The sequence below is a fragment of the Pezoporus occidentalis genome, unplaced genomic scaffold (assembly GCF_034315485.1).
Source record: "Pezoporus occidentalis ecotype Australia unplaced genomic scaffold, CSIRO_AGI_Poc_V1 ctg304, whole genome shotgun sequence".
Lineage (NCBI taxonomy): Eukaryota > Metazoa > Chordata > Aves > Psittaciformes > Psittacidae > Pezoporus > Pezoporus occidentalis.
Window position 1 is genome coordinate 315,131 of NW_026914986.1, and position 27,252 is coordinate 342,382.

The following is a 27,252-nucleotide window of genomic DNA, read 5'->3' on the forward strand; positions in this document are numbered from 1 at the left end:
GGCACCCTGTGCCAGCGCCTCAGCACCTCATCGCCATTAATCACAAGCATTTAACCCTCAAGAGCTGCTCCTGCTCTTGTGCCCATGTCTGTGCCCATGTCCGTGCCCATTCCCATGTTCATGCCCATGTCCATGTCCGTGCCCATGTCCATGTCCATGTCCGTGCCCATGTCCATGTCCGTGCCCATGTCTGTGCCCGTGCCCATGTCCGTGCCCATGTCCATGACTGTGCCCCTGTCCGTGTCCGTGCCCATGTCTGTGTCTGTTCCCATGACCGTGCCCATGTCCGTGTCTGTTCCCATGACCGTACCCATGTCCATGCCCCTGTCCATGTCCGTGCCCATGTCCGTGCCCCTGTCCGTGTCCGTGCCCATGTCCGTGCCCATGTCTGTGCCCCTCTCCATGCCCGTGCCCATGTCCGTGCCCATGTCCGTGTCCATGCCCCTGTCCATGTCCGTGCCCCTGTCCGTGTCCGTGCCCCTGTCCATGTCCGTGCCCATGTCCATGCCCATGTCTGTGCCCCTCTCCATGTCCGTGCCCATGTCCGTGCCCATGTCTGTGTCTGTTCCCATGTCCGTGTTCATGTCCGTGCCCATGTCCATGTCCGTGCCCATTCCCATGTCCGTGCCCATTCCCATGTCCGTGCCCATGCCCATGTCCGTGCCCCTGCCAATGTCCGTGCCCATGTCCGTGCCCCTCTCCATGTCTGTGTCTGTTCCCATGACCGTGCCCATGTCCATGACTGTGCCCCTGTCCGTGTCCGTGCCCATGTCCGTGCCCATGTCTGTGCCCCTCTCCATGTCCGTGCCCGTGTCTGTGTCCGTGCCCCGTAGCGGAGGCGAGGCCACGCCCTCACGCCTACGTCACGGCGTCACCGCTTGCGTCAGGTGACGTAACCAACCCTGCAGAGCAGCGGCCGCTGCGTCTCCTCCCGCCCTGTGACATCACTTCCGCTGCGGGTGCCCAGCCGAGCAGCGCCGTCGCTAGGAGACGGGGCCCGCGTGACCCCGCCCCGCGTGCGTGGTGACGTCAGCGGCGTCAGCGACGGCAGCCTCTGCGGGTCAGGCGGCGGCGGCGGGTGCGGAGCGGAGCGGGGCGCTGTGGCAGGTAACGCGGGCACCGGCGTGGGCCTGGCCGCTCCCCCGAGGGGCACCGCGGCGGCTGCCGTGTGCGCTCGGCTCCGGTTGTCACGGCGTTTGTCCTCAGGGGCCGCGGCGGGGCCGGCGCCGCCATGGGGGAGCTGTTCCGCAGCGAGGAGATGACCCTGGCCCAGCTTTTCCTGCAGTCCGAGGCCGCCTACTGCTGTGTCAGCGAGCTGGGCGAGCTGGGCAAGGTCCAGTTCCGCGATGTGAGTACTCGCCGGTACCGAGCCCCCGGGCCCGGTGGTACCCGCCCCGTGCCTGCCGGGCCCCGCGGCTGAGCGCTGCGACCGCGTTTGTTTCTCTGTGTCCGCAGCTGAACCCGGACGTGAACGTGTTCCAGCGCAAGTTCGTCAATGAAGTCCGGAGGTGTGAGGAGATGGACCGAAAGCTCCGTACGTGGCTTCCGTAGGGCTCCGTTCTGGCCTTCGCCAGCAGAAGCAAGCACTGAGGTTAACCCTGCAAGGCAGTGTCAGGCACCCGAGGGGCGGAGGCTGCCGGCTCTCTGTGCACCAGCCGGTCAAACCACCTCCGGGGCTTGCTTCCGATGCGAAAGGCTTTCATAGCATCGTAGATGTGTGTTGGAAGGGACCTTAAAGCTCATCCAGTTCCAACCCCTGCCACGGGCAGGGACCCCTTCCACTGGAGCAGCTTGCTCCAAGCCCCTGTGTCCAGCCTGGCCTTGAACACTGCCAGGGATGGGGCAGCCACAGCTTCTGTGGGCACCCTGTTCCTTAACCAATCTTGGAATAGGAGGTGAAAGAATTCCCAGCCACTGCTGGGGCTGAGTGGTGGTTACAGTGGCAGGGTGACATTGAAGTATGTTTTTAGTGAACACTAACAATGCTGTCTCTCCAGGGTTTGTTGAGAAGGAGATTAAAAAAGCAAATATTCCTATCATGGACACTGGTGAAAACCCAGAGGTGCCGTTTCCACGTGACATGATCGACTTGGAGGTGAGGATGTGTGTGAAGACTAATATTTGGCTCTAGATGAAGACAGGGGAACCATTCCCATTGGTAAACCCCAATGAATTTAGTGGCAAAGGTGCATTAAGCATTGTCCTCAGCTGCCACCTGCAGTGCTTGCTCTGCCAGCTCACACCAGCCTGAGCTTTGGTCACAGGCATTGTTTCCTTGTGCATTTTCCCAAATACAATGAGAAGCAAAAGGACTTGAAAGGCATTTCACCCACTTCACTGAACGCACAACTGTGGGGATTGCAGGGTTTACAGTGGGGCATTCTAAGGTTTATAAGGGGTTTTAATGATGTGAAGAACACTGTTAATCCAGCCTATAAAAGTCTGCATTAACAATCTATAAAAGCCTGCAGAGAATGTCCCAGACCCAGAGCTGTGTCTCATGGTGGGCTGGAGCCATGCTGCAATCACATGGGGATGTGAAGCATCCTGCCTGCTTCCTTCTTGTACCAGACCCAACAGCACTTGGGTGTGGAATCGCTTTGACCCCATTTTCCTTCTCCTTTTCACGTCTTGCAGGCAAACTTTGAGAAAATTGAAAATGAGCTTAAAGAAATCAACACGAACCAGGAAGCGCTGAAGAGAAACTTCTTGGAGCTGACAGAGTTAAAGTTCATCCTGCGTAAAACTCAGCAGTTCTTTGATGAGGTCAGAATATGGGGGCTGACACCCGGGGAGCTGGCTCTTCCGCCACAAGCCACCATTTTTAGTCTCAGATATCCTTTAGCTGCTGGTTTGGACAGCAGAGTCATTCCTGTGCTTCAGGATAGCTGCTCAAATGGTTTTCCATGCTCCATGCGGTACACGCAGCTACCCATGATGTTATGCTGTTGCTTTGGGGTTGTTTTAGTTAAGCAGTGGGTTATCTCAGTATTGTGTAAAGTCATGAAGGGGCTGGTGGTCTTTAAAGCACATCAGCAGAGCAAAGCCTTGGTGCTACACTCGAGCCCTTTCTGCAGTGGGTAAGTTCTTTGGTACGCAGGCAGATGAACAATCCTGCCTCACTCACACAGGGGAACTGCAGTCCAGCTTCATTTCTCTTCAGCTTTTGGAATGTTATATGGGGATTCCATATAAATCAATAATACAAAGTCCCCCTGAAGTCATTGATTATTTATTTGAGCCTTTGATCAAACCCTGAAGTTCTTGGAGGTTAAGTTCTGGAGCAAAGCTGCAATTGAAAATCATCAACACTTTCTCAGACAGTAGCTGGGCCAGAAACTGGCAGCTCCTTCAGTGGACCTGAGAAGAGCTTCACTGATGTCATTCATCATACCCCCATGGGAGAAGGCATGATCCTTCCTAGTCCTAGTAAAGCTTAAGTATCTCAGAGTCCAGGGAATTTTCTCAAGGAGTTGCCCAGTGTTCTTTAGAAGGACACATTTTAGCTGAGTATATGTCCTGTTTCATCTAATCCAAGGATTTGATCAAAGAGTTCTTACTGCATTTGGCTTCTGATATATACAGAGGTTGTGATCAAGTAGAGCTGGGCTCCTGCAAGCTTCAGCCTGTTTAGCTAATGGTTGGGGTTTGGGTTTTTGGCACGGGGTGCTGCCTGTTCAGGCATTCAGGTTGTTCCCGTGCCAACACAAGTCTTAGTCTGTGCTGACAGAGCTATAGTGCTGCTGATGTGATGGGTTGATTGGTCCTGGGGTTGGTTTCAGTACCAGATAAATGTCTTCGAGTGTTGAACGTTCATTCACAAGAGCCTCCGTGGACAAACAGCATTAACCTGATCATCTGGCACTTGGTGTTAGGTGCTGCTGCCAGCCTGTGCTACCTGGGGGCAGTAGTTTCTGTCCTCTGGTGGAGCTGCTCACTGCTGTTCTTCCAGTGCAGTGGGCTCACACTGAATGGAGATCCAAATCCATTTCCTAACCAGTCTCCGTCAGGTCACCCGCCAAGGGAACTGAGGTCATGCTCCAGTGAACTGACCACAGGACGTTTCAATGGGTTCCTGCTCCTGTTGATAACTGGTTTCTGTAATAATAAACCAAACCACAAGCCATAAATACACTGCTGTGTGTGAAAACGACCTCAACATCTTGTTATCCTGAGCAGGAACCCTGTCGTTTGTACAGTGCCTTCAACACTTGAAGACTTCAATGACTAATAATTAAGACTGTGTTATTCATAGCAGTAAGTTGCACAAGAAATGGCTTCACAGTCCAAATGACTTAGGTCTGGGCATTTGCTCTCTGGAGTAGGGGGAGGGTGGCTTGTTCCTTACAGGACCTTGTAGCCATTTCTTGTTTCAACGTACCATGTTGATGATTCTGCTCCTTTTCTCAGTCTTCTTGTTTTTGCTTGTGAAGAACAGTATGAGCTGGAGAGATTTCTCTGAAAGCTTTGCCTAGAGTGTGAGCGTAAAAGAAGACTGGAAAAGTAATGGTTAATGGCATGCAGATCCCCATCTCTCTCTCCTCTGACTCTTCTCACCACCTGCTTCGTTTCTGTTTGCTTTGCCTCTGTCATTTCTGTCTGCACTCTGGGTTAATAAGTTGATGGTGGAATGAATCCCTTTTAGTTTGTGTGAAAATTGGTGTCCATTCTGTTTGTGCATCGGGAGGGGCTTGAATTGTATGGCAGAGTGCAGGGAGCCAGAGCAGGACTGTGATCAGGAGGGGAAGATTTAACTTGGTTTTCAGGCCGTGAGATTAAAGATGCTGATCGAGATAAAGGTTCTGATCTGAGTGAACAAAAAGCAACTAAAGGTGTTTATTAATGAAAGGTCTACTTACTGTTTACCAGCATGCAAATGCTTGGGTTTCTCTTACCCAGAGCAACCTGATGTGAGAAGTACTTTACAATCACTCTGATACTTCACTCCCTGCTGGTGAAAACTCTTATTCAAAGCAAGTTTCCTAGAGTCTCATTTCTCTGCCTTGTGGCTGTAGAGCTCTTTCATTTCCACACAGTCTCTTGGGCTTTTATTTCTGTCACACCTTGCAACACTGCTTTAGTTGTCCTTCCAGAACCAGAGCTGTTGTTGCTGTGGCACCCCCTTTGCAGAAAGGGGGTGAATCATCCAATCTAAGTAGTTGAGAGATGAACTAAAATGATGGAGGGAGTTTATTATGCAAATTGTCCTTTTGTAAGGAAGTTCTTGTTTAGTAGAACTGGTCGAGACCTTGACTACTGGTAAATACAATACAAGCCTCTTACAACTGTATCTTACTGGTTTTCAACATCGTGAAATCTAGGTACCAGCCAACCACCGGTGTGTTTGCTTGGTGTGTGGGTACCAAACTTCCTTCTTTTGGTTGTGTCCTCTGTGAAGCAAAATTCTCATTCAGTTTTTGGTGCTGCCTCAAGTTACCTTGAAGTTGAAAGCCTCAGAAATTCTTCTTGTTGGCTTTCCAAACTAGATTAGGGACTCCCTTGTGTAACATCTGTGAGCTAAAAGGAGCATGGGCACAAGCAGCTGAGCTGCCTTTGATGTCAGCCTTGCAAAACCTTGTATATGGCAAATACATTTATTTGATGAGCAAGTAAAATGTAGAGGGTTGGTTCTTCTTTCCACTAAAATGATGATGCAGCTCTTGCACAAAGCAGCACTGGCTGCATCACCCAACTTGCTATAGGCTTTTGCAAGGCTGCACTGAATCTGTGCGTGCATTTTACGTGTTCCAGGGTCAAACTCTGCCTTCAAGTGTATTTTAGCAAGTCCCCTTGTAGGGAGACCTCCTTCTGTACCACTGAGGGTGGAGTCTGGCCTCTGTTTGTGCTAGGGAACTGCCATTTTCATCATTCCATTATGTAAGCTGCAGAGGCAGAAATAAGGATGATGTGGGCTTGAATCGTGTGAAGGTGCGGCACAAGAGGATGTGCTTTGAGCATCCATCCTGGCTTGACTTGCTGGCACTTACAAGCTGTATTCCCAAGAATTTTGACCTGCCAGTCAGTTCCAGTGAAGGACAGTATAAAACTGCAGCCTGTTTTAATGCCTGCCTAGTCAAAAAATGAGCATCTTTTGTCAGACTGCCCTAAGCAATGCACCCGGTGTGTCTGGCAGTAGTACATAGGGTGAATAAGGATAAATAGCTTGAAGAATGAAAAGATGTAATCAATAAGTGTGGTTTTAAGCTGGAAGTATTGTGTGGTTTTTCCTGGAGGGAGACCTTTGTGAAGCCAGTAAAGAAAATCACCATGCAGTACTTCCAGGTTTTGTTCCTGATTCTGACCCTGTATGTACGCTGATGTGGCGAGTAAGATGGAATCAATCAGACTCCCATCACGTAATTCCCAACTGAATGAGGTATTGCCTCTGCTCCTGGGCATGGCTGACGCATTGGATACACAGGTCTCACATCTGGTTGTAGGGTCACAGCCTTGGGCAGCTGCAGGGGATCTCGAGGTGGCTTGAACCATCTGTGGAAGACCGGAGCATCTTCCTCTTGTGTAGGAGCAGGCTTCCAGGCACTTCATATGCAGGTGGAGTTGCCCAGGCACCTCTTAGAAACACCTTTTGCATCTTCATTGATACGCAGAAGATGCCCAAGAGGGAATCAGCATCTACCTTCATGTTTTTCTCCATTTAAGAGACAGGGGAAGTGTCTCACTTTGGTTTGTGCCATTAAAAAAAATGGTTCTTGAGAGCATAAACTTGATTGAATTCTGCCTTTCTTCAGACTTGTGTATCCCACAGCCTCTGTTCAGCTGCAGCAGTCTTTAAACTTCTCTTGTATGGAAGCTTTGCTGAGCCATTCCACTTTTCCTCTTGTTTTATCCCTTGCTTGTGTGATTCTTGCTGTATTTTCTGTCGTCTTCCTCTTTCTGCTGTCTTCTGTTCATTCTTCTTTCCTTGCCTCCCCACTCTCTCTCCTGGTTCCTCGTGCCCTGCATGCCACTAACCAGTTTCATTAGATATTAATTGATTTGTGAATTCAGGCTGAATTGCATCATCAGCAGATGGCGGATCCAGACCTGTTGGAGGAATCCTCGTCGCTCCTGGAGCCAAGCGAGATGGGAAGAGGTGCCCCGCTACGACTTGGGTAATGGCAGCTTGGGCTCCCTTTTAGCTGGCTTTAGGATCCCTGGGGTTCAGCCTCTGGAATCTGCAACCGTTTGTGTGCAGTTGTGGAACTTGCCAGCCTGGCACATCAAGCAGATGAAGGCTGATCTAAACCCAGCTCTTGGTCTCCGCGCTTGTCCTGTGCCCATTGATTTCCCAGCTCGTATCTGTGCTTCACACTTGTCCCCCTGTGCAAAGCCCCTGTAGTTGTTTGTTCCCTGTAAACCTGTTCTGGTGCTTTTTCAGGTGTTCTGAGCTCTCACAGCTTTAGTGAAACTCATAACCCAGTGCTCTGAGAAGCTGTGTAGTTCTGTGTCCTCTTTATTAGCTGCTTCCAGGCTGTCTTTGCATGTGTGTAATGGTTTATCCAGACACGGGGGTTTGAACCAGTGGGGTCTCCTGAAGCACATACCCAGCACATAGTCAGTGGCAGCCACGGCTGCTATAATCCTTGCCATGTAATGCATCAGGATCCTGTTGAGATGAAGACTAACAGGCATAGAAACTGTATGTGTAAATGCATTTATTTCTCCTTTAACCAGTGATGTATACTTCCTTTACTAGACTGTTTCTGTTAAAAGGCATAGCTTGTGCTGTAGTGCAGGTGTGGGTTTATCTCTGCATTTAGAGGACCTGCCGTTTTGCTTCAAGAACCCATTGTAAAGCAAGATTTTAGTCGCTTTCAATGTGATGCTGAGCTCCAGCTGCCCTCAGGGCTTTGGCTGTTGGGCTGTGATTCCCTTTAGGTGCAGAACCTCATCTTTGTGCTGTGCCCTGGGCAGGTTTGTGGCCGGTGTGATCAACCGGGAGCGGATCCCCACGTTCGAGCGCATGCTGTGGCGAGTGTGCCGAGGGAACGTGTTCCTGCGCCAGGCAGACATTGAAAACCCCCTGGAGGATCCTGTGACGGTAAAAGGACCTCCTCTTTACAGCAGCAGAAGCCTCAGCTACGTGAAGGGGTCTCAGATCGCTCCATCTAAGCCTCTGGCCTCCAGTGAGCTCCATGCAGGCAGATGTTTGGGTTGTGTTCCTCTCCAGCACCTACTTGCAGGCTCTGAGCCTTTAGTGACTAATGCTTTATTCAAACAAAAATAGCAGGATGATGGTGAATGCTCTTGAAAGAGGGAAGAACAACTCGAACTCTGGACTGCAGGAGGGCACATTTGCTTCTCTGGCACAAACAGCAGCTCACGTGTGCTGTCTGAATAGGTACTGACCCTCCTTGAGAGAGGCTCTTAGGGGCAGGAGCAGTCTGTAACATCTGTAGCTCATTTCCCCTGAGCTGGGCCCCATTGTTTTTTCTTACTGTGCTAATCAATAATTTGAACACCCAGCTGAGGTTTGCTGGCTTTCTTACCGATACAAATAGTAGGCATTGTGATTGGGCCTGGTTTTACATTTGGTGTCCTCCTTTGCCCAAACTTGAGCCCAAAGAGTGCCCAAACTTTGGGTACTGATGCTCTTAACTGCTGCAAGGAAAGGCTGCACTGGAACAAAGCAGAGCTGAAACCCAGTAACTGCCCCTTTGCTGCTCAGGGAAGGCGGATCCTCCTCCTGTCCCACCGACTGCTGGTAGTTGACCTGTTGAATTATCTGTCTACTAGGAGAGACTTTGTTCTTATTGTGCAACACTTCCTCAAGTGGAGGTTACACCTAGTGTCATTATTCCTGAAACATGATGTTAAAGTTTCCTAAGTAAGGTGGAACAATAACTTGTCAACAAACGCAGGAAGGGGACCTGGCCACCCACTCCAGAGCAGCTCTGCAAGGAATGTGCCCTTGGCCTCCCTAGAGAGGCAGAGCTGTTAAACTCCTCTTGGTGTCGTTTTCATTCACTCTTTAGCTTCTTGAGCTGTTCTGAGGTGAGCTGCCTGCAGGAAGAGCTGATACATGTTCCATGTTCTGTGTATTGCACAGAGTTCATAATGGAGACTCCAGAATATCAGTAACACAAGTAGGGGTATTCCACTCTGAGGCTAAGAAAATGGCTTTCCTTGGGACTCTTAGTGCTGTAAGGTCCATTCTTGACTGACTGTGCAGATACAAGCTCTGTGTGCTCAGATCCAGAGGAAGGGAAAGTAGAACTGTGCTGTAATTTGCTGTAGTGCTGACTGCTGGAGCTCTTACACTGTGCTGTTTCTTCTGTTCTAGGGGGATTATGTGCACAAGTCTGTGTTTATCATCTTCTTCCAAGGCGACCAGCTGAAGAACAGAGTCAAGAAGATATGTGAAGGGTATGAAAGCCTTCCATCTGGGCAGCTCTCTTAAATACACATTGACATGACTTAATACTGGGATCGTTCAACACCTGGTCTCATGGTGACTGTAGGAGTACAGATTTTGACAGCAAATAAAATGTTCCAGAAGTAGCTGAAACCTATTTTACAGTCAAACTAGCTCCTTCCCAAGCCTGGCATGCTCAAAGTAGATGAGTGTTTGACTAGAGAATGCCTCAGACCAAGGAGGTTCACGTGTTGGACTCACAGACAGTCCCAGTGGGCTGTGAGCAGGCGATAGTCTCACGGGGCAGGCCAGCAGTGAGTACTTGTAGCAGCAGCTGCATTGACTTGATAGCAGCACCCTGAGCTGGGGTGGCTGATGGACTGTGTAACAGTGCCTTTGAGCCACTTGTCACCACAGGGAACAGAGGGCTTCCTCCCACTTCTGTTTCCTTAAGTGTTCAGCTTCTGTTTTGGCTGAAAGCAAACTCCTGTAGCCACTCGATTTAAAGGCTGAAACTCTGCTTGGCAGTTTCTGCTGATCAGAAGCTTCTCTTAAGGTGCCTCTTGCTTTGTCCAGCCTCAGCCAGCTATTTCCCTGACTGACCTATCTCTTCCCATCTTTGTTACTGAGGTGGCTTGCATGTCTTTCAGATTCCGTGCCTCCCTCTACCCATGCCCTGAAACACCCCAGGAACGGAAGGAAATGGCTTCTGGTGTCAATACCAGAATTGATGATCTTCAGATGGTAAAATAAGGGGTCAATGCCCTTTTTTCCTTTTAACAATCTAATTGAAAACGTCTTTGGATCCTATTAAAACATGAGCATTTGGGGCCCTATCAGATGACTGTATTTCCAGCTCCAGGTAGCTTGAGACCAGCAGCTCAGCAGTGCAAGACAGATGTCTGGAGACTGCTCAGTTTTCCTTGTCAGGGGTTAGGATGATGGGGTGGGTTGATGTTTCTGGAGGGTTGAGTTCATTACACACATGTATAAGTACAGCCCTGACAGAGAACTGCATACCAGGGAGCAGAGAGGAGTATGCATGTGTAAGGAGATACCATGTTTTCCAGCTCTGAAAGCATGCTTGTCTGATTGCCTGCTTCATCTGCCAGAACTCTTGAGAGCAGTTCCACTTATTCCCAAGCTGAGTTAACAATGCCGACATTAACTTAGCTCTTCTCTTTTTCTGCCTGTCTCTATTCTCACGTTGTGCTGTCCTGAAGAGCTTCTGCTTTACAGCTGATCTCTTGTGCAGCAGCCTGAGGTTATAATGCAGACAAATGTAAGGGATTTGAGACAAACAGGTTCAGAAACTAAAAGGAAAACTGTCTGAATTTGGAGTGCTGCTTTCATAACCTGCCTCGAGCTGGCGTTGTGGAGTGCAGCTCTTTAGCAATTTTGAAGTAGACAAGAACTCAGGAGCAGTTTAATGAGTAGGATTCAAAGCTGCATGTGCCCTGTGTCCTCCCTTCCCTGGAGTCTAAGACTTTCCAGTCTGGAAATCTGACTTGGCCTGAGTTAGGTATGTTCCAGTTGGGGAACAGCCTCAGGAGAAAACACTTTCTCCTTTTCCCTTCAGTAAAAACCTCTCTCACTGTAATCTGGGTGTTTTCTTAAGGCAACATGTGCCTCATTTGTAGAACTCTGCTCTGCTCTTTTAACCTGGGTGGAGGGAAAAGTGTTCTCTGTGCTCTCTGCACAGTTCATTGTTTGAAATACCCACTGCCCCTGGAGCTGGAGGATGGAAGTAGCCCTGGGAAGAAGCCTTTAAACCTTTTAGCAGAACTAGATTAATACAGAGCCTAAAGCATGTATTATGGGCATGGGGCTGTCCTGTGCATGGGATGGGGAGAGGGCTCGTTGTCTGCTGGTGGGTAGGGCTTGCTCAGCCCCATTCTGCTGTGCACGTCTGTATGCTTTGCGTTTTGGCCAGCGATGTGGCCTCCTCCTCATCCTCTGCTTCCCTGTGCAAGGTGCTGAACCAAACCGAGGATCATCGGCAGCGGGTCCTGCAGGCAGCTGCCAAAAACCTCCGCGTGTGGTTCATCAAGGTGCGCAAGATGAAGGCCATCTACCACACCCTGAACCTCTGCAACATCGACGTCACGCAGAAGTGCCTCATTGCTGAAGTCTGGTGCCCTGTGGCTGACCTGGATTCCATCCAGTTTGCTCTCCGGAGAGGCACTGTGAGTAGCTGCGGAACGGCAGCATCCGCAGCAGGGGATTGACTCCTCCAAATGGGATCCATCCCTTGGGGCTGTTGGGGCTAAGCTTTGTCACAGGGATGTGGTGGGAAGCTGTAAGTTCAGGGGAATGCTGCGATGCTGAGGCATTCTCCTGTGCTTCAAGTCTTTGGTACGTTTAGTTAACCTGGCTGTGCTGCACTCCTGCTGTTTGGATCTATAGTGGAGCTTACTGAAAGGAGCTCTACAGGACATGAGCAAGCTCACCCTCTGCTCAGACACATGAGAGCTGGGTGCCTTGAAGTCCTTCCACTTGCTGTTTAAAAAACCCAAGCTCGCTCTTGCATGGGTTTTCTTGTCTGTCCTAATCAGACAATGCCCATCCTTAACTACAAGTGCTGCTCCTCCTGCTGCACTGAGTGGAGAGCAGTGGAAACTTGGCAGCCTTCCTCAACTGCTCAAGTGTATGTCTCATGGGGGAGGCACACTGCAGACAATCAAGCTTGTGGTTTTCCAGTGCTAACAAGGAAGTGGTGTTGTGCTCAGAGGGTGGGTTTTCTAATCTTCCTCTTTGTTTAAACAGGAGCACAGTGGATCCACTGTCCCATCCATTCTAAACAGGATGCAAACCAATCAGACCCCACCAACATACAACAAAACTAACAAGTTTACTTGTGGCTTTCAAAACATTGTTGATGCTTACGGCATTGGGACGTATCGGGAAATAAATCCAGGTACCTTCAGACATGGGGGAAGTCCAAGACATCTCTCTCAATTTTGTAGTTATGGTGTTCCTCTGTATTGTTTGCCCTGTGTGACAATGCCTAACAGAGTGCTTCTCCTGGTAGAGGAGAAGCCTGGGAATTACACTGCTAAATGGCACGGATTGTGCTGTGCTAAATCAGGGCTTCACCAAGTACAGCACATGAGGAGTGTCCTCTTCTCTCTTGCAGCACCCTATACGATCATTACCTTCCCCTTTCTGTTCGCTGTGATGTTTGGAGATTTTGGCCATGGAATCCTGATGACTCTGATTGCTGTTTGGATGGTGCTTAGGGAAAGTCGGATTCTCTCACAGAAGAGTGACAATGAGGTGAGGTGGCCGCTCATGCTGAGCTTGGCATTAAACCAGAGTTGTAGCTGGTTTACTCCATCCTTCCCCCTTCAGCTGACAATGCCCATTCCTCCTTTCACTTGGAATTTGGGAAGCCTGTAGACCACAGACTGAGTGGGATAATTTCATAGCAGTAGTGAGTTCCTTTGGGTTTCCTTTTGGCTATTTATAGGGAATGATTTCAGTTGTTTGAAGGAAATGCTGTAGATAAGCTCTTGTAAACAGATCATCCAAAGCTTGGTTGTATCATAAATGGGTTCATTCACTGCAAAACTGCTCTCTGTATATGTAGATCTCCAAGATTCTTTCAGTTTGCTGATCCGGGTGGGTTTTGCTTGCTCAGGGCTTCAGCTGACAGGAGGTGAACCAGAGTTAAGCTACACTGAGAGAGCTGAACAGGGTCTGCATTGCCTGGTTCCAAACTCTGCTGCCAGGGGCTGTTTGCCTCAGTGTGTGCAGTGCAGTTTGTCCTCCTCAGTTCCTCCCAGCTGCTCTGTGCACAGCCACGCTCCTCTGCAGCCTCTGGGTTCAGATTCTCTTCTGCAGTGCTGCCTCTTGCACCTTTCATCCCTGCCATGGGGAAATAGAAACCTGGGGCTTTTAGTCTGTATGGCAGTGTTCTTGTCCTGCAGCTGACTGGTTTTACTGTGTCATGAGGCAGCTTCCTTGTTCTCATGGACTTCCTTTGTTCCTTTCTGGGTTGTTTTTGATACAGATGTTCAACATGGTTTTTAGTGGCCGGTACATCATCCTGCTGATGGGGCTGTTCTCCACCTACACCGGCCTCATCTACAACGACTGTTTCTCCAAGTCCCTGAATTTCTTTGGCTCCTCCTGGAGCGTCCGGCCCATGTTCATGAAAGGCAACTGGTCGTGAGTAAACACTTGGTACAAGCTAAAGGGTGAACGAGATAAGCAAGTGGCTTATCTGTCCCCATTGTCCTCCATGCTCAGGAAGTCAAATTTGAGCTCAGTCTCAAGCAGCACTACAGGAGAGCGTAAACGTGCTCTCCATCGAGTTTCAAGCCAGCTTTTTTTCATTCCAGAAAACTCGTGAAGATTTAGTTTAGCCCCTTTCTCACAGGCATTCCTGCCCCCTGCATCCTTCTTCCTTGTGACTTGTCAAGAAACAGATTCATTATTCATTCAGGAAAATCCCTAGGGCCATGCAGGAACCTTAACGTTGTCTCTGTTTGAGGCACTCCTTGCTCTCACAAGGGGAGAGCATCGTTAGTTCTTACAGAGAGAGGACACTGTTGCTTGTCTTAATGTTTGTATGATCTCCTTCTACCCAAACAGAGATGCCTTGCTAGAGACCACTCCTCTGCTGCAGCTGAACCCTGCCATTCCCGGGGTGTTCGGTGGCCCCTACCCCTTCGGCATTGACCCGGTAGGAGCCATTCCTTCCTTTGCTGTCCTTAAAGAACATCCCTGTGTCAGCAGGAGTGTCTGGTTGACTGTATCCACAGCTCAGCCATTCCCTTAGCAATCAGTGTTGGAAATAACTCCTGAATGATCACATTAATTCAGCTCCCACTGAAATGCTGGATTCGGGATGGAGAGACTTGTTCACAGGTCATTAAAGGCCTCTTCCTCACCATCCTTGACCTGCAGGGGTTTAATCAGAACTGGTTAGACTTGCAAATCACTTGATGAAGTTACTTTTTGACCTTTTTCAGTCAGTCTTGGAGCTGTAAGTTTTGAGTAATCCTGTCATTTTATATCCACTGACATCACTAACACTGCTTGAAATGCTTGATACAAGACCTGGCGTGTTCCACATTCACAGGAAGTGCAGAAAATCAGAGCCATGTGTCATTGTTCATTGAAATGGATAAATATTTTCTTTCCTGTCAAGGATACAGCCCCACTTTTCCTGCAACCTTTGCCTCCCATAAAAACAAGCAGGGTTTGATTCCTGCTCTGCTGGGGGATCAGTTGCTGTAAGGGTTCTCAGCAGGAGAGGTTGGCTGCTCATTTCCCCCCGTGTGGCAAACCCATCTTGAAAAGAAACCTGCTCTTGCAGCCTAATGCTTCCTGGATGGTTAATAGTGTTTAGCTTAAAGTGAAGGTTTCCATCCTCCTCTGGTTTCCTTTTGCTGGCTGTTGGGCTGACCTTGTCCTGTTTTCCACAGATTTGGAATATTGCCAGCAATAAGCTGGCCTTCCTCAACTCCTTTAAGATGAAAATGTCTGTGATTCTTGGCATTATCCACATGCTCTTTGGCGTCACACTGAGTCTTCTCAACCACATGTAAGTGCTTTGCTCTGTTTTCCCCATTGGGGTGGGGGGCTTCTTTGGGGGGGGGTGTTAGTTTAAGCTGCAGGAGCCCATCAGACTTCAACCTCTGCTGAAGGAGCAGTGGAGTTGCTCCTGTCTGGCTATGCAGAACGATGCCTGTCCCGTCGTTACTGGGTTTAAATCCCAGCTACTGCTGAGCCCCTGCAGTTTTGTTCTAAAGATGATAAAAGCTTTTTGCCCTACGTATACCTAATGCTGACCAAATGTAACATTAAACTCTTCGTTTCTTTCCCCCCCCCATAGCTATTTTAAGAAGCCACTGAACATATACCTGGGATTTATCCCAGAGATGATTTTCATGTCGTCACTCTTTGGATACCTCGTTATTCTCATTTTCTACAAATGGACAGCCTACGATGCTCACACCTCCAAGGATGCACCAAGCCTTCTAATACACTTTATCAACATGTTTCTCTTCTCCTATAGTGACACCAGTAATAAGATGCTTTATAAGGGGCAGGTAGGTGCTCTTGCTAAATAAAATCAGAAGTGCTTCTTGGTATATCTTAACCTTATGATAATTATGAAATTGAAATGTTTTTTCCTCCATGATAGAGGAAATGTGGCATCACTCCTGAAGCCTGACACTGTGTAATGTTGAAGAAGGAAATAATCCCTCTACCAGGAATTTATATCAGTCTGAGCATGTCAGCTCTGGCTCCAGAGCATTTGGATTCAGATTAATAGTGGAACGTGATTAGGAATATTGTCCTGCATCTGCGGTGTGATGCCTCTAAGCTTAGCTAAGATGCCAGTGCCGTTTCCTCCCAGCACTATCAGACATCTGTCAAATCCTCATTCCCTGCACAGTCTTGTGGATTATTCCCTAATGTAACCCAGTACCAGCACTACATGCTGTGCACAGTCAGCTGGGGCATGCAGGCAGGCATTAAATACACGGTTCCAGTTGTTCAGTGCTGCCTGCGAGCTCCTGCTGGGTTTTGAGCGTGTGTTTGAGCATGTCAATCAGCTGAGACCTGTTTCTTTTGCAGCAAGGCCTCCAGTGTTTCCTCGTGGTGGTGGCGTTGCTGTGTGTGCCCTGGATGCTGGTAGCTAAACCCCTGGTCCTTCGCCATCAGTATTTAAGGAGAAAGCACTTGGTGGGTGACTGCCTCTTCTATTTTCAGTATGAAAACTAATGATGGTTGAAAAGCCACGTTCTCCATCTTGAGCTTGGATGCGAGGGGTCACGCTGTGGTGTGACCTGCAGAGTGGTTTTATGCATATTCCTAGGCATGAAGGCAGGTGGGTTTTACTGGAGGCACAGAGTTGCCTGCCCGCTTCTCAGATCTGCATCCAGCATCAAACCTGCTTCTAAAAGCCCTTTATGTGGGTCACGATAAAAACAATCGATCTGGCTTGGGCTCTGTCAGCTCTCGTACTGGTTGCTGGGTGCACTTCTGTGCCTTTGCTAGGCTGGCAGTGTAAATGCAGAGGTGTGACCTTGCTGGGGTGGCAGCCTGATCAGCTGCCTGTTAAAGCCCTGTGGATGGCAGAGAGTAACCATTAAAAGGACAAAACCCAAAGTAGCCTTAGGCAGTGGTTATGTGAGGGGCTGTCTGCGGGGTCCTCTCCAGGTGCCCCCCACTGTATGTAAAGTATCTTTATATGAAATGTAGGAACCTGGCACACGTGCACTGAGGAGACTCACAAGTTCTCCCTGCATGTGTGGCAGAGAGCTGTTGGGATGTGAAGTGAGTCAAAGACGAGTTCAGTTAAAGACACTCCCTCTCCCTTCTCTGACCATCTTTCATCCTCCCATGTCCCCTCCATTCGTCTCCCTCTCTCTTTTTGTTTTCTTCCCTTTCTTTTCTTCCATTCACTATCAGGAAGGGCAGCCCGTGGAGGCCCAGGTCAGCCCAGTCCCGAACGAGCAGGCACTAGAGGCAGCAGCGGCTGCAACAGTGAGTGGATTTAAAAATCACCTGATGGATTTAAAGATGGGAGTTGCCTTTCTATCTAATGGTCAAGAGAGCACGGAATGTATCTGAATTCCCTAAGTGAATGACAGCTGCACCTTTAGGGTGAAAAACGCTTTCTCTTGGAAAGAGCAAAGTTCAACAAAACTGATACATTCTGGAAGAGCTACCAGGCTGAAGGATAATAGTTATGTGTGCCCAGAATGCAGGAGTGCTGCTGAACTCAGACCCTGCAGAGCAGCATGAGAATACCACAGCCCCCAGGTTAAGTTCCCCTTTTCTTTCCTTTTCTTGCATATTTGTTGAAGACACATGAGGATTCTTTTCAGTGAAGCATTTCTGTTTGCATTATGTGTTCCCAAACATCATGTGTATGTGACTGCCTCCCAGCAACTTCCTGTCAGGAATCACGGGATTTCTGGCACCTGCACCTTTGGATTGAAGCTGTGATGAAGTGGGCGTGCACAAATGAGCCTTTCAGCAGCAGTTGTCTCTTCTTCTTTGTGTCTGAACCTATAGACAGCCCTTGACTGCCAAAGCTTTCTGGTGGAGTGAAGGTTGCAGCAGCACTTGGTCCCTTCCCCAGAGGCATTTCAGACTCACAGGTCTTAATTTATAGTCCCTCAGATCACTCCTGAGCATTTTCTGTCTCTGGAGGGAAACAGAAACCCTGCTGTAGAGTGCCCAGTGCTGCTTGCTGAGCAGAAAGGCAGAGGTAGGGATGTGCATTTGTTGTCCAGCATGTTTCCAATGCATGTAAGCCCTGCTTGAGGGCCCTGTCAGGTGGTGGGACAGGTCTGTGCATCGTTGGTGGTGTTAAGCCGCTATGGGGAGGAAGCCTGCCCCGAATCCGATGTTAACTCTGCAGTGAGCCCAGCGAAGTGGGAAGAGCTCCCGATGCTTGCAGAGTTCCAGCTCAGGTTGTGGGTTATTCCTTTCCATTTGGAGCGCAGCGTTGGTACGGCCGGGGGCAGATGTGGGATGTCAGCACAAATGTCTAAAAAAGGAACTGCTTGCACAATGTAGAGCTTCCAAGTAAGGGAAAGTCTGAATCCCCAGGAGCGCTGCGAGCTCGCCTGGCGCTGGTGGGGAGCAGGGGGGGGGTGTTGGTGTCAGTCTCTGCTGCTGTGACTTGCCACGACGTGACTGTGCCGTTTACACCAGCCGTGGTGGTTGAGTGCCTGTCCCCAGCTGCTGGGCAGAACGTTGCTCTGTTGCACGTCGGTGCCAGCAAATGTCCTCTTGAGAGATGTGCCTTTGATTTCACGTGGGGTTGCAGTCACTGTGTAGAAATGTATGCAGGTCTCACTCCAACAGCTTTCTTTTCCCCAGCCCTAGCAGGAATCAGCATCTTTCCCATCCAAGCTGGGAAATAGAATTCTCCAGCTGGTTTCACCCGAGCCTTCGTACTTAATGTTTTGTTTCCTTCTGTGAGCTGCTGCTGCACGTGGACTCGTAAGAAACCCACGCTCTTGCAGGAGAACACAAACAACACTTTGCTCTTTCTCTCTCTGCACGTGTTAGGGAACACACAACTTCGGTGGGATCCGGGTGGGCAACGGCCCGACTGAGGAGGATGCTGAGATCATTCAACATGACCAGTTATCTACCCATTCCGAGGAGGGGGAGGAGGTAAGCACCACCCTCTCTCGGGGCAATGTTCCCTGCAGCAGAATGTGCTAGCTTTTTGCCTGCATTTCCTGATTTCCCAGCTGTTTAAATAGCAGCGCTCTCAGTGAAGTGTTTTCGTAGCAGTTTTCGTACAGATTATCCCTTGGTTGTTCCCAGGACTCCAGAAAAAGCAGTTTACTTTGCATATAAAGAGAAACGGGGCTCTGGTTGTCCTCGTTAGAAAGAACCATCATCTATGGGGCTGCACAGTGGGAGCTGCAGAGTACTCCTGGGTGGCTCATGCAGCCTGTGCTCTGGTTGAAGAGCAGTGCTGGTGCCTGCTGCTCCAGGGTCAGCAGAAACCCAGGGCTGTGTTTCTGGAGCAGTGGAATTGTGGTTATGTTCATTTTGGTGGTTGGGGATAACATTACTTGCTTTGCCTTCCCTGAGTTGATCTCATGTAGTTTGGGTGTATTCTGATGCCTCTCTTGAGCAGCATCTTGCCTCTGTCGTGCGTGTGATGTGTTACTGCTTTCCTGTGTCGTGTTTAGGGAGGGAATTATTGAATGTGTTTGTGCTGAATGTGATGGACACCCTGCACTAAATGTAAACTTATGTTTTCAAGCCTGCAGAGGATGAGGTGGTAAGAGTACAGCCAGCTTTGCCTTCATGTGTATCTGAACCATTTCCCATTGGTGTCAAACACGTGCCGAGTTAAAAACATGTCACAACATCTTGTTTTCCAAAGGATCTGGCTACTTCCATGCTACAGGCCATTTTGAATTCCTCATGCATTCATGCCCATTAACAGACCTTTAATTACTCCACCTACACAGCCTGTTTGCCTGCCCCTCTGTTGCAGAGCTTCCTTAGCTTACCCAGCAAGCTGGAAGTCTGAAACTGGGAAGTTTTTGCCTTTAAACTTCTGCAGGAGTCTCATTTGCCTCACGTTGTCTTTGCTCATTGTGCACTGCAAAAAGCTCTTCAGAGCTATCTGTGCCCAAACTCTGCTATTTGAAGGACAATCCAGGTTGTTGCAGTCAGCAAATGCAGCAGAACCAGGCCAGCTTTGTGCAGCTCATCAGCTATAGAAGGGAAGCTGTGTTCTGAGAAACTGCTCATTCACGAACACTTGTAGCAAGCAGAAGTACTAAAGAAATAAGGGGTTTTTAGGACTACTCATGCAGGGTTGATTGTGGGCTTCAGCACTCTCAGGTAACCAATTCTATTACAAAACCCTATCAATGCCATGAAATGAAAGCAGCTTCCCAGCAGTGGTGCTGCTGTGAATCGTGCTGAAGGTGCTTCTGCCTAGAGCCCTGTTACATCCAGGGGCATCTGGAGCTGAGAGGGGCACAGAGACTGTTCCTTCAGGCAGGCTTCAGTGAAGGCCTTTGCAGTTCATGTTCTGTGCAGAAAGAATAAGGCTTTTGACGTCCGATTTCACTTGTTTGCCACAGTTCTTGCCCTGGACACACCAGGGGAGAAAGAGGAATATAAATAGCTTTCTGTGCATGCCTAGAGCATTAGTCACTTGATGTATTTAAAACATCGTGTTCACTTCACTTAAATAAGAGCAGTTTCTGAAGCATGGATTAAATCCAAAAGGCAGGGAATGCTTTCCCAAGCTGCAGAAGAAGGAACTGGCCCCCATGGCAGACTTCCTTATAAGTTGCTTTGTTTCAGAAAACTACCAAGACCCAGAGGCTTGGCCAGTGAATGGAGGCAGATGTGACCCTTTCACAGCTGCTTTATGCATTACTTTTGCTTTCCAAAGGGTACGTTTATATCTCCAGAATGCTCATGTCCTGTAGCAAAGGTACATACGCAGCAGTATCAGCTTGGAATACTGTCTCCTTTTATGCAGCAGTACATATCATGTACTGGTGAATTCATGTGAGCACGACCTTGCTGCTGAACAGTTTTTTCCTGGCAAAGCCCATGGCTCAATTTGGAATACCTTACTTTGATATGCTAGACTGTGAAAACAAGGATGCTGAGACTGAGCCATCGCCCTGCCAAAGGGTTTTCCTTTATAACCCCTCCATGCTAAACCAGGAGAAGACAGTGTCAGTGTGTGACCTCAAGCACCATGTCCTGGGGAGCAGCCCCAGCAGCGTGCTGCCTCAGCTCCCCCCATGGCCCGTGTTCTCTTTGCAGTTTGACTTTGGGGACACCGTGGTGTACCAGGCCATCCACACCATCGAGTACTGCCTGGGGTGCATTTCAAACACTGCATCCTACCTGAGGCTCTGGGCTCTCAGCTTAGCCCATGCACGTGAGTATTCCTTGTGGAACTGAGGGGTTGCATCGGTGTGGATGTGGGAACGCAGGGAGCCTCGCAGAGCTCAGCTGCTGGAGGACAGAGCTGTGTGTGCACTAGCTGGGAGGGAGGGGGTGTGAACAGCAGGGTCTGCTTGCACAGGGCTCTGCTCAGAGGGAGGGATGAAGCTGGAAGCACTGAGTGAAGCAAAGAGCTGCTGAGCAAAGGCTCTGCCCTGCACCGTGTGTGGCAGTTGGAGGCAATGTCCTCACACGCTCGGATGCAGAAGCTGTTGGCCCTCCTGTTCCCCACCTCGGTGCAGTGGGACTTTGAGTTTTTGCTTGAAGTGAATGGGGACAACCCCTCCCCTCACTGAACCCTCCTCTCCCCTGCCTCCTGCAGAGCTCTCGGAGGTGCTCTGGACCATGGTGATCCACATTGGCCTCAGCGTGAGGAGCCTGGGGGGAGGCTTGGGCCTCTTCTTCATCTTCGCTGCTTTCGCTACGCTGACGGTGGCCATTCTGCTGGTCATGGAGGGGCTGTCTGCTTTCCTCCATGCTCTTCGCTTGCACTGGTGAGTTACTGGGGCAGCAGGAGCTGCAGAGCTCTTTGGGCAGGAAAACCGATGCCACCTGAGCTCTGCAGAGGTGCCATCACAGGCAGCTATGGCTGTAACACTGGGGTTGGGGATGATACCGAGCCAGGATCAGTGCTGGAGCACCACGAACCTGCCTGAACACCTGCATGTCCTGCAGCAGATGTGCTCAAACAGGGTTGGAGATTTCAGGCTTGTTTCTAGTGGTGCAGCACTGTCCCGATGGGGTGCGTGACCACTGCTTAGGAATGATGGAGAGTAACTGGTCTCTGCTTAAGAATCAGACCAGAGCTTTGGGAGCAGTGGGATGGGGTGGTTGTGCTGGGTAGAGGAGCGTGTTGTGGCATTCAGTAGGGCTTTCTCGTTCTGTCTTTTGGTTCCAGTGTTCACTTGCCTTAGCGAGCAATAGCTACTGAGCTGCTGACTGCAGCTACCTTCCCATGGTCTAGTTCCTCTTTGCTGTACCTTGCACTGAACAGGAGCAGCTTTGCCTCTGCCTTTGGCATGCTGGGGAATGGCAGCTCTTTCTTGCTGGCTTTGCTTATTGGCAGAGGCTTTTGTAGCCCCTTTCCCATGCCGACGGGATAAGGGCTACATCCTGCGCATGCATCCAGCCAGGAATGAAGTGCTCGTTGCTTTCTCTGCACCCAAGTATGGGAAGTATTCAAGAGCTTGCTGTAATCCCTACTTGAGAGCGCTCATTGTTCCCCTTCAGCTCCCCTGCTTCCCACTGCATGGGATCACAGGAGGGATGTGGGAACGGGCTCTGCTCTCCTGAGCCCGAGGTGTTGGAGAGGAGCACGCGTGTGCTCCGTGCAGCTCAGGTCCCTGCCCTCCTGCCTGGTAAACAGGAGAACAAAGTGAAGCCCCGTGGCGCTCACAGGGAGCGTTCTGCCTTGCTTCAATGGGAAGGGAAGGCTGTGAGCAGCGAGTGGCAGAGGGACAGGAACCGGCCTTTTTAGGATCGTAGAACGGTTTGGGTTGGAAAGGACATTAAGATCATGCAGTTCCAACCCCCTGCCATGGGCAGGGACACCTCACATTAAACCATCTCACCCAAGGCTTCATCCAACCTGGCCTTGAACATCACCAGGGATGGAGCATTCACAACCTCCCTGGGCAACCCATTCCAGTGCCTCAGCACCCTCACAGGAAAGAATTTCCTCCTTAGATCCAATCTAAACTTCCCCTGTTTCAGTTTGAACCCGTTACCCCTTGTCCTGTCACTACAGTCCCTAATGAAGAGTCCCTCCCCAGCATCCCTACAGCCCCCTTCAGACACTGGAAGGCTCCGTCCTGGTCCCTCCCCGATGGGGGGGTCCCTGCGGTGTCGCCATCTTGTGCTGCGGGAGCCGGGGGCTGTGCAAATGGCTGCTGGCTGCTGCCTTCCCTGGCACCCAGCCTGGGAATCCTCCTGGCCGGCACTCGGAGCTCGCTGCTCCCTGCCCGCCCGGGGCTCGGGGCTGAGAGCTGAGCCCTGAGCCCTGAGCCGTGTGAAGGAGCTCTGCAAGGCCTGGCCCCTGCTCCTGCTGCAGCGTCCGAGAGGAGCAGGGAGCAGGCAGGACCCTACTGCATGTCTGCCCTGTGCTCCTGCTGCAGCATCCAAAGGGAGCAGGGCACAGGCAGGACCCTACTGCAGGCAGGACCCTACTGCATGTCTGCCCTGTGCTCCTGCTGCAGCGTCCAAGAGGAGCAGGGCACAGGCAGGACCCTGATGCAGGCAGGATCCTAATGCATGTCTGCCCCATGTTCCTGCTGCAGTGTCCAAGAGGAGCAGGGTGCAGGCAGGACCCTACTGCAGGCAGGACCCTAATGCATGTCTGCCCTGTGCTCCTGCTGCAGCATCCAAAAGGAGCAGAACTCAGGCAGGACCCTGATGCAGGACCCTAATGCATGTCTGCACCGTGCTCCTGCTGCAGCGTCTGAGAGGAGCAGGGTGCAGGCAGGACCCTACTGCAGGCAGGACCCTAATGCATGTCTGCCCCATGCTCCTGCAGCATCCAAGAGGAGCAGAGTGCAGGCAGGACCCTACTGCATGTCTGCCCTGTACTCCTGCTGCAGCATCCAAAGGGAGCAGGGCACAGGCAGGACCCTAATGCATGTCTGCCCGGTGTTCCTGCTGCAGCATCCAAAGGGAGCAGGGCACAGGCAGGACCCTAATGCATGTCTGCCCGGTGTTCCTGCTGCAGCATCCAAAGGGAGCAGGGCACAGGCAGGACTCTAATGCATGTCTGCCCTGTGCTCCTGCTGCAGCATCCAAAAGGAGCAGAGCTCAGGCAGGACCCTGGTGCGTGTGGGCTGGGTTTGACCCGCAGTTGCTTGTGAATCAGCTGGGTTTCAGTCTTGCTCCTCTGGGCTGCACATCTCCGAGCAGCAGGAGCTGAACAGTTCTGAAGGGCTTTGCTTGGCAGGCTCGGGGTGTTCCTCTTTACCCAGAGGGCTGGGCGGAGAAGGTAAAGCATCATTGGAGATACCTCTCATGTGCTGGTAACACCAGGCTCCCTCATGGTACCACTCACAGAGCACCTGGGCCAAGTGGCCCCGGGGGCTGCAGCTCAGCCAAGTGATGGCTCTGCCATTGCCAGGCCAGCTCCAAAGGGCAGGGGGGGGTAAAACCTGCCTGGAAAGAGGCACATCCCTGAAGGGGCCCAGGGAGGAGCCCGGCTGAGCCCCAGCCGCACAGGGCTCGCTGCTGCCGTGCAGGGCACGCATGGGGAGCTGCAGCTCTCAGTGAAGTCGTCTTTCCCCTGAGTTTGTTGAGGCAACTTCAGTGGCTCTCTAAGAGAGAACGTGCTCGAGCCTAGAGCCCGGGGAGCGGGTTAAGGCAGTGCTTCAGACTGAGCTGGGCTCTGCTGGGATGGCACAGCGAGGAGGGAGGCACCTGCAGCCCTTCAAAGAACGCGCTGTCACCATGCCTCCTGTTTGGTCCTGGATGTGGAATGCAGGGGGGGTCTGCAGTGGGATGTCTGCAGTGGGGTGTCTGCAGTGGGGTGTCTGCAGTGGGATGTCTGCAGTGGGGTGTCTGCAGTGGGGTGTCTGCAGGGGGGTGTCTGCAGGGGGGTGTCTGCAGTGGGGTGTCTGCAGTGGGGTGTCTGCAGTGGGGTGCCTGCAGGGGGGTGTCTGCAGGGGGGTGTCTGCAGTGGGGTGTCTGCAGGGGGGTGTCTGCAGTGGGGTGTCTGCAGGGGGATGTCTGCAGGGGGATGTCTGGAGTGGGATGTCTGCAGGGGTGTGCCTGCAGTGGGGTGTCTGCAGTGGGGTGTCTGCAGTGGGGTGTCTGCAGGGGGGTGTCTGCAGTGGGGTGTCTGCAGTGGGGTGCCTGCAGGGGGGTGTCTGCAGTGGGGTGTCTGCAGTGGGGTGTCTGCAGGGGGGTGTCTGCAGTGGGGTGTCTGCAGGGGGATGTCTGCAGGGGGATGTCTGGAGTGGGATGTCTGCAGGGGTGTGCCTGCAGTGGGGTGTCTGCAGTGGGGTGTCTGCAGGGGGGTGTTCCCTGTTGAGGAACAGGGTAGGGGGTCACACAACCCCCCAGCTGTGCCGGGAGGAGCAGGGCAGGTTTGCTGGCAGCGGGACTGGGGTCTCCTGCCAGGACCAGGACTGCTGTAGGTCTGGGTGGTTCTTCCTGGAAGCCAGGAGCAATGCAGGGAGCCCAGCCCAGCGCTTCCATGTGCTCTGCCCCTCCGTCCCAACCCGGGACTTGTGCACATTCCTTGCACGGGCTGGGCTGGAGGAAGCACTCCCGGTGCTGTGCTGGGATGGAGCCCCACCAGGCCTCCCCTCCCTGTGACATCCCTGCTCCGCAGTGTCCCAGCTTCCCATTCACTCCTCAGGAACGTGCCTCCATGGGGATGCGTGCGTTCAAGCAGCCTTCTCGAAGGCAGTCGGCTCCTCTGCTGCAAGCAAACACAGACTTTGGCCTAAGGAGGTTTGTAACTGAATGCCAGCCTCAGGGGCTGAGGCAGGAATGGTCTCAGTGGGTCTGTTTTCCTATGGAAAGCAGCCTTTTAGGTGCAGTTTTGGGCCTGATTTGGTACCAGGAGCTCTTTTCCCTGCAGTATGTCCCATGCCCAGCCCACAGGTAGAACACCGGGTAGCAGGAGGCATAATACAAGCAAACCAGGTTAATTCAGAGCAGTGAAGAGTGGGCTTTACATCGCTCTGTAGGAGAGAGGTTGGTGTTAAATGAGCTCCGTGATGCATTTGGGGGGCAGTTCCAGAGCCTGGAGCGGCCAAACCACGTTGTTACAGTGCCAGCTGCCTACTGCATTCTTCCCCAGAGCTTCACCTCTGGTGGGAGATGCTCAGTGCAAAGCTCAGCACTGGGGCCGGTGCAGCCATCCTGCAAACAGCGGTGTCGCGCAGGGAAAGGGCCTTGGATTCTGCCTGTTCCTGAGGCCACTTCCAGAAGGAACCCCCTGAATGCTTGAGCCATGGCAATGGGGTTCAAGTCACTCCTTCCTCAGCCCGGAGCTGCCTCTCCTCGAGCTCCAGGCTCCCAGTTGTGGCCAGTTGGAAGCGAGCGTGGCCAAAGGGATGCGGGGCCAAGTGGAGCGGTTCATCACCAGGGTTAAGGTTTCCTTGGCAGTGGCTCTGTGTGAGTCACATCCCCAACCCTCTGCCTCCAGTTTCCCTTTGCTTACAGAATCCTTCCTTAGTCACAGGATACTCATGGAGATTATCAGGGTTCCTGCAACCTGGAGCCGGTTGGCAAGGAGCCCTTCCTCCCACACGGAAAACCCTGCTCATCCTCGGGATTCCTCTGCACAGATGAGCACAGAGCTGTTGTTCTGAACCTCTCCCTGCTGGGAAATCACTCCTTGCTGCCTGAAATACCGGGCTTTGGTGGTTCCTGACCGGGCCAAGCCCGATCCAAGGCTGCTTTCCTGCACCTTGTGCGCTGCGTTCATGGCTCTGCAGTTGGCTGCCCCCCCGGTTCCTGCAGAGACTTGGGGGGTCTGAGCCCATCACGCAATGGGAAGCGCTGCTCACGAGGCTCCTGACCCACGGAGCTTGGTTTTGTGTGCAGCGGGCGGATCGGGTTCTCTGCCCCTGTTTGGCTCCTGCTGCCCACCGGGGGGTTCGCTGGAGCGCTGCTCTCTCGAAGCAGAGTTCATTAGGGGAGGCAGGGAGATGGGGCCGAGTTAATGTTCAGCTGGAGGCAAGAGGCACAGCTCGGCCTCTGCAGCAGGAACCAAACATCCTGGTGTAAACAGGCAGAAGCAGCTGGGGGGGAGGCTGAGGACAGCAGCACCAACCGGGGCTCGCTCCAAGGGCGGACTCTGTGCTCCCTGGGGATGCTGTGGCACCGGTTCTGGTGCCCTTCGCTCGCCTGTAGGGGTAGGATCAAGGTACCTGCAGAGTTCTGCCCTGCTGCAGAAGCAGCAAACAGAAACGTGGGCTTTGTGCTACGTTCTCATCGCCGATCTTCTCTTTAAAGCTTCCTTTTGGGTAGTCAGTGATGGCGCTCGGCTTGTTGCTGACCCGCAGCAGAGCGTTGCCTTTCTCATGAGCTCTCCCTCTTCCTTCCCTTGCAGGATTGAGTTCCAGAACAAGTTCTACACCGGCACTGGATTCAAGTTCCTCCCTTTCTCCTTCGATACCATCCGCGAGGGGAGGTTTGACGATTGAGTGTCCCCCCTTCAGCAGTGCTCCTCGTGGCCAGCCCTGTCCCGTGTGTCCCAGTTGCATGTAACCCTCCCATAGTGAACGTAACTTATTGCAGCACCCCAGAGCTTTGTCTCCGGGGTAGTGAGTGACACTGGATCAAACTCTTATCCCTTAAGTTTCCCCCTGCAGATAGCAAATGCACGAGGTGGGTGAGCGGGGCTGTGCAGCGTGCCCTCGGGGTGGGCATCGGGGCAGGACAGGGATGCAGCCACAGCTCAGGGCCCACACAGCACACGGAGAAAGGGCTGA

The 27,252-nt window shown here is 51.6% G+C and overlaps 1 protein-coding gene across 8 annotated transcripts; it reads left to right on the plus strand.

Moving 5' to 3' along the window:
- Positions 1–1,091: 1,091 nt before the first annotated feature.
- ATP6V0A1 (ATPase H+ transporting V0 subunit a1) lies at positions 1,092–27,122 on the plus strand. Of its 8 annotated transcripts, none has more exons than XM_062627688.1 (23): positions 1,092–1,107; positions 1,207–1,348; positions 1,456–1,534; positions 1,998–2,095; positions 2,638–2,766; positions 7,009–7,112; positions 7,915–8,041; positions 9,284–9,366; positions 10,006–10,099; positions 11,329–11,541; positions 12,122–12,272; positions 12,492–12,631; positions 13,368–13,525; positions 13,952–14,042; positions 14,788–14,906; positions 15,198–15,414; positions 15,947–16,054; positions 16,784–16,858; positions 18,398–18,505; positions 19,110–19,127; positions 20,645–20,762; positions 21,150–21,321; positions 26,871–27,122. In XM_062627688.1, the coding sequence occupies exons 2-23, from the start codon at positions 1,232–1,234 to the stop codon at positions 26,962–26,964; spliced, it is 2,613 nt and encodes an 870-aa protein (XP_062483672.1). In that variant the 5' UTR covers positions 1,092–1,107; positions 1,207–1,231; the 3' UTR covers positions 26,965–27,122. The 8 variants fall into 8 exon arrangements, with proteins under 8 accessions (XP_062483672.1, XP_062483674.1, XP_062483675.1 ...); XM_062627690.1 differs by having other exon boundaries at positions 7,027–7,112; XM_062627691.1 differs by having other exon boundaries at positions 7,030–7,112.
- The last annotated feature ends 130 nt before the right edge of the window (positions 27,123–27,252 follow it).

Bases quoted from the DNA above. Each gene is read 5' to 3' on its own strand.
- ATP6V0A1 (XM_062627688.1), top strand. From the start codon at position 1,232: ATGGGGGAGCTGTTCCGCAGCGAGGAGATGACCCTGGCCCAGCTTTTC. The intron at 11,542-12,121 runs GTGAGTAGCTGC...TTGTTTAAACAG, and splicing joins TTGCTCTCCGGAGAGGCACT to GAGCACAGTGGATCCACTGT. The intron at 14,907-15,197 runs GTAAGTGCTTTG...CCCCCCCCATAG, and splicing joins CTGAGTCTTCTCAACCACAT to CTATTTTAAGAAGCCACTGA.